This window comes from Egretta garzetta, unplaced genomic scaffold (assembly GCF_000687185.1).
Source record: "Egretta garzetta isolate BGI_Z169 unplaced genomic scaffold, ASM68718v1 scaffold11, whole genome shotgun sequence".
Taxonomy (NCBI): domain Eukaryota; kingdom Metazoa; phylum Chordata; class Aves; order Pelecaniformes; family Ardeidae; genus Egretta; species Egretta garzetta.
This window is the reverse complement of record NW_009258621.1, coordinates 1,454,735-1,464,981: the sequence shown is the minus strand read 5'-3', so window position 1 is coordinate 1,464,981 and position 10,247 is coordinate 1,454,735. Positions and strand designations below refer to the sequence as shown.

At 43.7% G+C, this 10,247-nt stretch overlaps 1 protein-coding gene across 11 annotated transcripts in view; it reads left to right on the top strand.

The window, feature by feature from the left end:
* Positions 1–9,896, top strand: part of LCLAT1 (lysocardiolipin acyltransferase 1) — a 119,798-nt gene extending 109,902 nt beyond the window's left edge. For all 11 annotated transcript variants that reach the window (XM_035903632.1, XM_035903634.1, XM_035903636.1 and 8 more), the window contains one exon: positions 5,852–9,896. In XM_035903632.1, coding sequence (XP_035759525.1) covers positions 5,852–6,360 — 509 coding nt within the window. In that variant the 3' untranslated portion in view covers positions 6,361–9,896. The remainder of the gene's footprint in view (positions 1–5,851) is intronic.
* The last annotated feature ends 351 nt before the right edge of the window (positions 9,897–10,247 follow it).

Here is a 10,247-nt window from a genome sequence, read left to right as displayed (position 1 = left end):
AAAAGTGGGGAAAGGGATAGTTCAAGGTGGCTTGGGAGGAACAAGTTTGGGAAAATAGAGGAATGAGGAGTAAAAGGGGCTGGTCCCATGTAAATGGAGCTGGTCAGTACACTTGCCTGGCTGTGCCTTTTGCCTGATCAGCCCAGTCTGCCCCATCTTCTCATTAAACCCCATTTCTAATTATTTTCCCTGGGCAAGGGGACTCTCTGGGTGTGCGTACGATGGTCCAAGTGCCAGCAACTGGAGAGACCAGGGTCCATGTCTGTCGTGTGGGTGCATATGTCAGTGTGTGATCGTTCATGACTATTGAGCAGGACTAGTGGGCCAGTAAGGTAAGAGGCTTGGGAGCCGGATATCAAAGTGGCCATGAATCTTGGTCAGATGCTGGAGAGGTCAGATGCTCACAATTTGACTACTTGAGGGACTACAAGGTCCAAGTTGGCAGCTGAGAAGACTGTGAGGTCTGGGGTCAACTGAGACCAATTCATATGTCTGTTTTTCTCTGCATGAGGAGAAGGGAGGATCTGGGTAGCTCTGAGTGCGTAAGGCCGGTTACTGGTGGCATCGACAGTGCATGTGTGTCCATGCAAGGGGTCTGTACCAGCCACCAGCCAAGGGCTCCTGTGTCCAGGTGCCAGCACCTGGGAAGACCAAGGACCTAGGGCCAGCTGCAGCATAGACTTGTCTATGGCCAGTTCCTGGAGGGATCCGTAGCCTGTATATATGTATATAATTCCCACTGACAGACCTTTATGGTAATCAGCTAGAGAGGGGAACACGATGAGGCCATTTTGTTTGCTTGAGTGCTGTGTTTTCAGCCCATGTTGATCCATGACTGTCTGTCTGTCTATGCCCATGCATTGTACGCGTGTGTCCCTGTGTACTGGGGATACGTGCTCAGACTCGCTCCTAGCTGGGGCAGGGAGATGCAGCAACCTCAACTCTGCTGGGCTACCAGATGCTCTAACTTCTAATGTAGAATAAAAATTCTGCTGGAACAGCTGGTGTAGTGAAAGAAAATGTCCTGGTTTTTCCTTGGAAATATTTTTTAAAAGAAGGCATCTTTCTCTGACACTGTTATTTTGGTCATGAGCCTGGTAAGTTCTTCCTCTGCCACCCCCAAGTGCAATGCCCAAAGCAACCAGCTGTACATTGTGATCACTTGAAGTAATGTTGTGTATCAACAGAGCCTGAAATATAAATAACTTTGATTGGAGCACAGAAAGTTTAAAAAGAAGAAGAATAGTGCTTTTGAGGCAATTTTGTCATCCCAAAATGGAGACTGCCACATGGATTAATCATCATCTGCATCTTACGCAGTTTATAGCTGTATAACAGTAATTACAAATAAATTTTATCTTCACCCATGAGCACTGTAGTAAGCTTTCCTTTTCTGAGGTGCTTTTATAAAGCATAGAACAGACTATTGTTCATGGGTGTGAAGGATATATAGTTCTACTTCTGCAGGAGGAAAGTCGTGAGCCTGTAAAGCTACTGCAACTGGTGTCCCTCTGTCCTGAAGAGCTGGGCTACCTGCCTGACATTTTAGCCTTAATGGCAGTTTCTTAGCTTAATTACATTTCAGATGCAAGACTGTAACCGTTATTTGATTTCCTCTGTCCTTTATTCTTTCCCCAATGGCATGTGGACACAGGCAGGATAAAGAAGATCCCTCAGATGTTACTAAAAGCATTGCAAAAAGTGGTTTGTCCGCTGACAGCTTCTCTGAGCTGTGAACAAATGCACTTGCTTACTTCATTTTCGACCCGCTAGAGAAGCAGAATGATGTGGCTGCCCTTAAGGCAACTTCTTCTTAACGTGTGCAGAAGCAGGTTTTTAAGCAGATTGTTAAATTCAGGTGGAAAAAAGATCATTAAAATCAGTGACTGCCCTGCATCTTCACTTAGGATCACTTTTCTTTTGCTGGTTGACTGGCACCTTGCTTTTGATCTGAAACATGTGCTGTTAGATATCTCCAGACTGCAGAGAGAATGAGCTTAAGTTGAGAGGGAAACCAAGACAGCAGATGCTGTAGCCAAGGATGCAGGTTCAAAACCACCTGATTAAACCTAGCCTAAGGGAATTTTGTCCCTGCAGCTGCATGGTCTACCTTCACCTGCTGCGGTAACTTTTAGCAGATTCACTTGTAGCATGTTTGGCAGTGATGCCTTGACCCTGGCCATACTAAAAGATGCCATTGATAAATCAGCAGAGAATATGCAGGACCTTTTTGTTCAAGGGTGCAGTGTGGATCCCGCAGCCCTACTGCACGTAACACGAGCGGGGCACGTTGCTTTCAACAGCTGTAGAAAACTGACTGAAGCTGGTCCTTTCCACGTGCTTGTCTTGCCAGGGGATTAAAACTCCAGCCTGCCATTTGTGTGGAGTTTTTAAATATGTATGACCCAAACAAGGGCCTGTTGAGAAAGGCTCTAATCCTCTTGCATATGAAACCTGGTATTCTGCTCTTCTCTCTTTGTGATGTTTCTGTGCTTTCAGATATGCTAAATCTACCTTTGAAGTTTCATTTCTTCTTGTGTAAAATATACTTTAATAGGTGAACCTTGCAGCTGGGAATTAGGAGATACTGGTTCAAGCTGAACGCAAGGAGCAGTTCACGTAATCATCCTTTGCCTCGGTTTCCCCATTTGTAATGCAGAAAGAGTAACGTCCACCCTCCTGCACGCAGCTCTTTGAGCTTTGCTCTGGGTAACTAATTTAGAAGCCCTAACATAGTGTAGACCTTCTACAGTCTGGCATGAAGCCCTGCTGGAAGATATCTGCTTGGGGATGCTACGAATCCATCCATAAGGAGTAGAGGCTTCCCTATTTCTGATCAGGAATTCACGGGCAGGAATACATCTGCATGGTGAAGAGATCAGACCAGCTGTGTGGGTGCAGGGAGTCCTGCCTAGTCTGTCAGTCCCAGAGTCAGAAAATCTCTGTCTTAAGCAAATCGGATGATTTATTGCCTGTGGTCTGTATGCCAGTGATCCTGATGCGTAAAGCCTTGATTTTTCAAGAGCATTTGCATATAATAGCAGGCTGACTGTTTAGCTGCAAAGACACAAGTGACTGTAAGGTGGGTGAGAAACTCATGTAGCCAAAGACTCTTTTCATAGAAGGCTTTTTTCATGCAAGGATCTCGGGTAGGCTGAACTTTTCTGGCCTCCCTCTTGAGGTAAAGTGTGCAGGTTTTAAGTGCCTCTAGTACCTCCAGAGCTATGGAGGATCAAGAGGAAGACAGATTTTAAGAGATTGGTATCTCTTAGAGGTGTATGTAGCAGCCCTTCCCCTGGTTGGGCCAGGAGCTAGGGGATGTCTGTCCTGTAGGGCGACTGTAATGCCTTCTGATGGCAGAAATATTTGGAGCAGGGGGAGGAAGAATGTGCGCTGTTTTCAAAATGAAAATGCTTTGTGCAAAGGTACAGCAGGCTGGCCATCGTTTCCCTTTGTAAGGGCAGGGTTTCTAAGATGAGTTCAATTTTGGCATCTCTTGGAAAGACATTTGAAAGATTTTATCCATGCAGAATACAGTGGTTCTCTGCTTAGATAGGATGTCATCCCATAGCTAGACAAAAGCTGGAGTATTGAGTTTTGCTCTGATGGACCTCCTAGGAGCTCTATATAGCTCTTTAAAAACCCAAGTAACCTGCCACAAAACTGTCCAAGAGAGATCGTTGTAAGACACAGTTATAAAGTACTCTGAAAGGCTGAATAGGGTTTTTCCCCCTCTTGTGATATTTGGGGCTGAACACTAGATTACATAATTTTGAACATGGCCTTTTGAAAGTAACTTTCTATTCTGTCCCTGTCATTTTTGGAGCTGTACAGGAAAGCCAAAATGCCAGGGAAGGGGAGCAAATGAAAAGGAGCAGGGCTAAATTGTAGGTGTTGATCATCTTGGCGAGAAGTGACATCATCTATGAGAACAAAAGTCTTCGGTCACTGCAATTGGAGACAGCTTTTAGTCTCCAATTCTATTTTGCCCAGAGCCAGCCAGCCAAATAAAAACAGTGGGATAAATCACTGCTGGCAGAACTTAACAGTTATGCAACATCCAATGCACCATGCGCCTATTTTTAGACTGGTTTTACACTAGCAGAATTTACTTTACGAAATCTGAAAAGAATGTCTGGTCAGAGGCCGGAGGATAGAGGGTATGTAGAAAGTGCAAAATGTAAAAACACTTCGTACAAAGATGTGCTAGCAAACCCCACTTTGGCAATACTGATATCCTTTCAAGAGTGTTGGCTCGATCAGGCATGGTAATGAAGAGTAGAGGGTTTTTTAGAATCATAGAATCATTTAGGTTGGAAAAGACCTTTAAGATCATCAAGTCCAACCATTAACCTAACCCTGCCATCCCACCACTAAACCATGTCCCTAAGCACCTCGTCTACTCATCTTATAAATATCTCCAGGGATGGGGACTCGACCACTTCCTTGCGCAGCCCGTTCCAATGCTTAACAACCCTTTTGGTGAAGACATTTTTCCTAATGTCCAACCTAAACCTGCCCTGGCACAACTTGAGGCCATCTCCCATCATCCTATCACCCGTTACCTTGGAGAAGAGATCAACACCCCCCTCGCTACACCGTCCTTTGTAGAGGGCGATAAGGTCTCCCCTCAGCCTCCTCTTCTCCAGGCTGAACAACCCCAGTTCCCTCAGCCGCTCCTCATCAGCCTTGTGCTCCAGACCCCTCACCAGCTTTGTTGCTCTCCTCTGGACACATTCCAGCAACACAACGTCTTTCTTGTAGTGAGGGGCCCAAAACTGAACACAGTATTTCAGGTGAGGCCTCACCAGTGCTGAGTACAGGGGAAAGATGACTGCCCTGGTCCTGCTGGCCACACTCTTCCTGATACAAGCCAGGATGCCATTGGCCCTCTTGGCCACCTGGGCACACTGCTGGCTCATATTCAGCTGGCTGTCAACCAGCACCCCCAGGTCTTTTTCTACCAGGCAGCTCTCCAGCCACTCTTCCCCAAGCCTGTAGCCTTGCATGGGTTGTTGTGACCGTTCATCAGTATACCCTTGAAATTCTAATCTGCAATTGCTTCTTAAATGTTTAACTATACTCACTTTACCCAAATAGTGAGCTATATGTGGTTTACTTAAAGCTGGGCTTCTACAATATTTACGCTCTACTTTGTCTTTACGAGATCTGGAATGCAGTAAGCAGCAGCTCACCTCCTTACAGTACTGGCTGGGTGAGATTTAAAGAAATTGTGTGAACTGGAGTGCTCTGCAAAGCTGACTGAGCCACAGAAGTACTCCTCATCCTTTGTGAGATAGCCTAGATTTAATGAGCTCCTGATAGTTAGCTGGTATATGTTTCATGAATGTTTTCTCAGTCTTCAGTAAATTAGGATTGTGTATGCTGCTTGCTCCAGATCAAACTGAATATTTTCCAGTGTTCACAGGAACGTACGCTAAGTTGTATTTCATTAGTTAAAAGCAATTTCAGCTTGCAGCACAGGTATGGATAACTGAAGATTAGTCTCACATACCCTGCTCTTTATCCAAGACCAGGTGTATACCTTCTCTCCTTTCAATTTGACTTTATCTTCTTAGTCACTGTGTTGTAATTCCTCATTAGTTTGTACTGTGTAGAATTTTGTTCCCAAATTTTTTTTTCTCAGATTCAGAACAGATAACGATTGGGAAAAGTTTGACCTCTCAGCCTTTAGAGAGTCTAGCAGATAAAACCTACTCTGTGTAGCTGACGCATCTTTGGGATTTCTGCCGCAATTTGGACAGTTTTGAATCACGCCTTGAAGCGAATTAGTGTTTTGACCATTGCATGATCTGGATTGAATTTTTCTTCCCCAAAACTTTTCTTCTAGGTGACAATCTGGATGCTATCCATGACATAACTGTGGCATACCCCCAAAACATTCCTCAGACGGAGAAGCACCTTTTGAATGGAAACTTTCCAAAGGAGATTCACTTCCACGTCCGGAGGTATCCCATAGAGACAGTGCCCACTTCCAAGGAGGAGCTGCAGCTTTGGTGCCGGAAGCGTTGGGAAGAGAAAGAGGAGAGACTCCGACACTTCTATGAAGGTGGAAAATGCTTCAGTGCAACGGGGCAAAGCATTATTCCACCGTGTAAATCTGAGCTCAGGGTCCTCACGGTTAAGTGCGTCTCCCTCCTGTATTGGACGGTGTTCCCGCTGGGTATGCTGGCACTGCTGTACCTGTACAGCTTTGCACGATGGTATTTTGCAGCCATGATCATCTTTTTTGTTGTGCAGCAAAAGATATTTGGTGGGCTGGAACTAATTGAACTCGCTTGTCATCGATATTTTAAAAAGCAACAGAAATTTCACGACACAAAAATAAAAACCAATTAGTTCTGGGGTAGGTAAAGACATGAAAATGGGTGGGTTTGAGATGTCCTGCAAAGTTTATGCACAGGGAAGAATTTTTGCATGAGAATTGTCTTTTATAATCGCCATTGTTAGACATTTGCACTTGATTCCGTGAAGAGAAAGAAAAATGTTAGTTATTGCTACATGTGAAAATGGTAGTTTTTATCTCTGAATGTAATTTCAACATTGCTCCTGCAAGCAGCTAGCAACTGCATTCTGCTGTAATTAAGAAACAAATTGCTGGATTACTGAACAATCGTAAGGACGTTAATAAATGTGAGATGCACTGAACTTTCACGCAGAAACCCAAACTGTCCAGCTAAGAGAGACAGATGTACGATTGCTGTATAATCCCATTGTCGTACAGTAAGCACCGGATTTGGAAAGCTGGTAAGTTTAACAATGTTTCGATGGTAGGTGGAAGTTGGAGGAGAAGTTGTTCTGTTTCTTTTTTTCTATTTCAAATACTCAAACTCATTTTAAAATAATATTTTTGCATAAGCTTTTCCAAACACTACTGAACCTACCACTATTCAACCATTCTGGCTTGGTCACTCAGAAGGATTTTTAAGCCTTGCAGTCTTGCGTTGTAGTACAGAAAACAGCGCTGGCTGCCTCCTTTTAAGTCTTAACTGATTATTTAATAGGCCTCTGCGGCCAAGTTTTGATTTCTCACTGTTTCGGTCTCCCTGTTAGCTGTGGGAGACCTGTTCCTACTGGTGTATACAGAGCTGCGGGATAGGGGAGCTGGTTTTTTGTTGTTTTATTGGTGTTTTTTTCTGGTAGAGGCAAAAATATGTCTCTGAGTAGCTGGCAAATGTGTTTTAAAAAGGTCTCCTTGTAGACATTATTTGATTGAAAACATTTTATTTATTTTTCAGAGTAGGCAAGATATCTTAATTACATTTTTTTTTAAAAGCATTTATTTTGGGTTTTGCATTGCTTCCTTGGGCATTTCAAGTGTCCATATCAATAAGCAGGAAGACAGCTTGTTCCGTCTGTGTCAGCCAGACCTGTTGAAATGCATCTGATGCAGCAGGTGTCTCCTTATAGGTACAAGAGATGGATTTCAGACCTATCACAGCACAGGGACATTGAGCTACATCTTCCCTTTGCGGTATTGTCTTTGACTGTCTGATGACATCGTTGCTTTTCCAACCTCCTTCACAATTTTTGGGGGGTTCTTTTGGGGCTCCCACTATAACACTTTATTTTCATGACATTCAGAAAATCTGAAGGCTTAAACTCAGACAAGTCACTTTTCAGGTGTATTCCTGGTCATCTATAATACAAGCAATGTTCATGCTCACATAGTAAAAGACATAAATATTGCCAGCACTTAGGAGAGACTTCAGGTTAGATTTGGTGTTCAACCTCAAAAAATGTTAGACCACTTGATCAATTGTATTGCTGCAAAACCTTCCTGACTTACTATATATTTGTTGTTTACTGCGTAAAGGCTTGTTTGAGCTAAACCGAGGTGGCCTGGCTCCATGCGTTGAGTGGCATTGCCATGGAATGTAGAAGTACAGAGCACAAAATGTGTCTTGTACTGTGCTCAGTATCTCAAGCATTGGGTCAGCGTGGGAGACGCATCTGTTTTCTTCTAAATTACAACACTAAACATGTTGTCTAATGTGTTTGTATCCAAGGCCATTTTCTGACCGAATCACCAGCCTCTATCCAACTGTCCCTTGCAAGGTGACAAGTATTTTTTAATCTATGCTTATAATAACTGATTGTTTATTATGCAGAAAGTAATTGAAGCCATCTGTTCTACTCTATTTTTTTTAATCCCCTTTTTCTTAAAATGAAATAAAGCTAGGTTTATATTTAGGGTTATGTTTCTTAATTATTTTTTCATATTTATATTTGAGTAACTGACAACTGGTGTTTCGTTGTCACAAGTGGAAGGAGGTCCTTTCAGCACTACGAGGACTTTTTTTAACCTAATTCTGTGATACCAAGGGTGTGGTTGCAGCTTAAATCGACATAGCCTGGTTTTTGTTCACCTAATACTCTGCTTTGGTGCAGTTCCTTGCACATCCAGGTAACTTTCCGCAAGGGAAAACCTAAAAACCTCATTTATGGTTAACGCAGAGGAGGCCTAAAAGGCTGCTTCTAGTCTGTCCTGAGCCACGGCTGTGCTTTCACACCAGGAGTAACCATGGCCAGCCTACTCCGATAGCCTTAACATAGTCTTCAGGAATGTCTTTGGAGGACAGGCTATATACGTTATGTTGGTGACATAAATACCAGCTACGCTTTGCTCAGTCGTTCAGAGAACTCTGTGCTGTCGTAAAATGTATCAGAAACATCGGCGTGAGTCTTGGTCATGGAGTGGTGGAAGATTTACGTCTGTCTGTGATTAGAGTTGGGCTCTGAAAGATCAAATCAAATGCAATCCATCGTTGACCCTTACAAGGGGTTTTCTCACAGCTGGAGCCAAACACGTAACCTACTGTAATGTGGTAAACATCCTGCAAATCTGTAATTCATCCTCCTCTCTCGTATACGCGGAGTGAAGAGAAAGAATAATTTCCTTGTCAGCTGCAAATGTCACGTTTGCAGTGCCTGACTCCATGATGTGGGGTGGCACATGGTAAGTGAAGAATCCTCCTCTTACAGGGAAGGGTGTTGGCTGACGTAAATTATCAGATTGTGTGCGTCGTTTTCCAGCTCAATTAGAAATACAAGACGGGAAAAAAAATTGAATAAGAATATTTGTGGGTATGAAATGTTCTTCGTTTAAAAAGTGGTTAAGGAAGTGGGGGAAGATCTTTCTGTGAATTTTTTTTTTTTCTCTCTCTTTTGTCAAAATGTAGCTTTTTACTGAAAAGATTCTAATACACAGATGTTTTAGAGACTATTTTGTTCTTACTCACCCTGTTTCCCTATTCGTAGTATGCTAAGATGTGCTGGGTAAGTCACTTTGAAATGTTTTCAGTGCTCTTAGGTTAAAGGTGCTAGTACTCCAGGAATCACACACACCTCTCTCTCGTGGGACGCATATTGGCACCAAGACTCATCTCACTCATGAGCACGTTTGTCACAGCTCACCTTCTCTCGTAGTCCCAGCAGCCGCACCGTTCAGCGGCGACTGCTCCGTCAGTGGGACCTACAGGTCTCGCTAGGTCTTGCTGACATTGCCTGAGATCAGTGGGGTGCTTTAGGGATGCTACTCTCGTTCGCTCAATCAGATGTTTCCTCATCAGCATCAGGGGTTTCTTTCTCTTTGCTCAGAACAGAAGGTTGAAATCCTGCCATCTGTGTTTGTCATCAAGCTCATCTGGGTAGCAGGACGTCAGACCAAGACATTTCTCTCTTGGGTTCGAAGCTGCAAGGCCCAATGCTGATCTGTAAGGTGTTGTCTTGATCATACGAAATGTAGTTCCTAGTTCTGTGCATTGCATCAATCTCTGTTGTTCAAAAAAGATCTGTGTTTTTATAACTTGATTTTATATGTACACTGTGTGAAAGGAAACACCAGGATACCACAAACCTACAGAAAGCCTTAGTTTTCGGAGTTTACTGATTATATTAGAATGTTTTAACCATGTACCAGTTACTCTACAGCGACAATAAAGACCTGAAGCATTGCATGTGTTCAGTTTTGCCATCTTCTTTTTACTGCGTGACGTGTTCTGTATGCACCCATAAGGAGCAAACCTTGTCTTCAGTCGTATGGCTGGCTGTCTTGGGCAGACCGGTGTCTGTCCAGCTGCCTCAGCCCATGGTTTGTGGCTGTTGGGCTGTCTCCCTCCTCTCCATGGGAGGTTGGAAAGGGGCGACTGGCTGTACCCTCCCTTCTAGCCTCTCCGTGTGAAGGGATGCAGAAACCTTTGAGTGTGCAAGAGGTACAGCTTAAT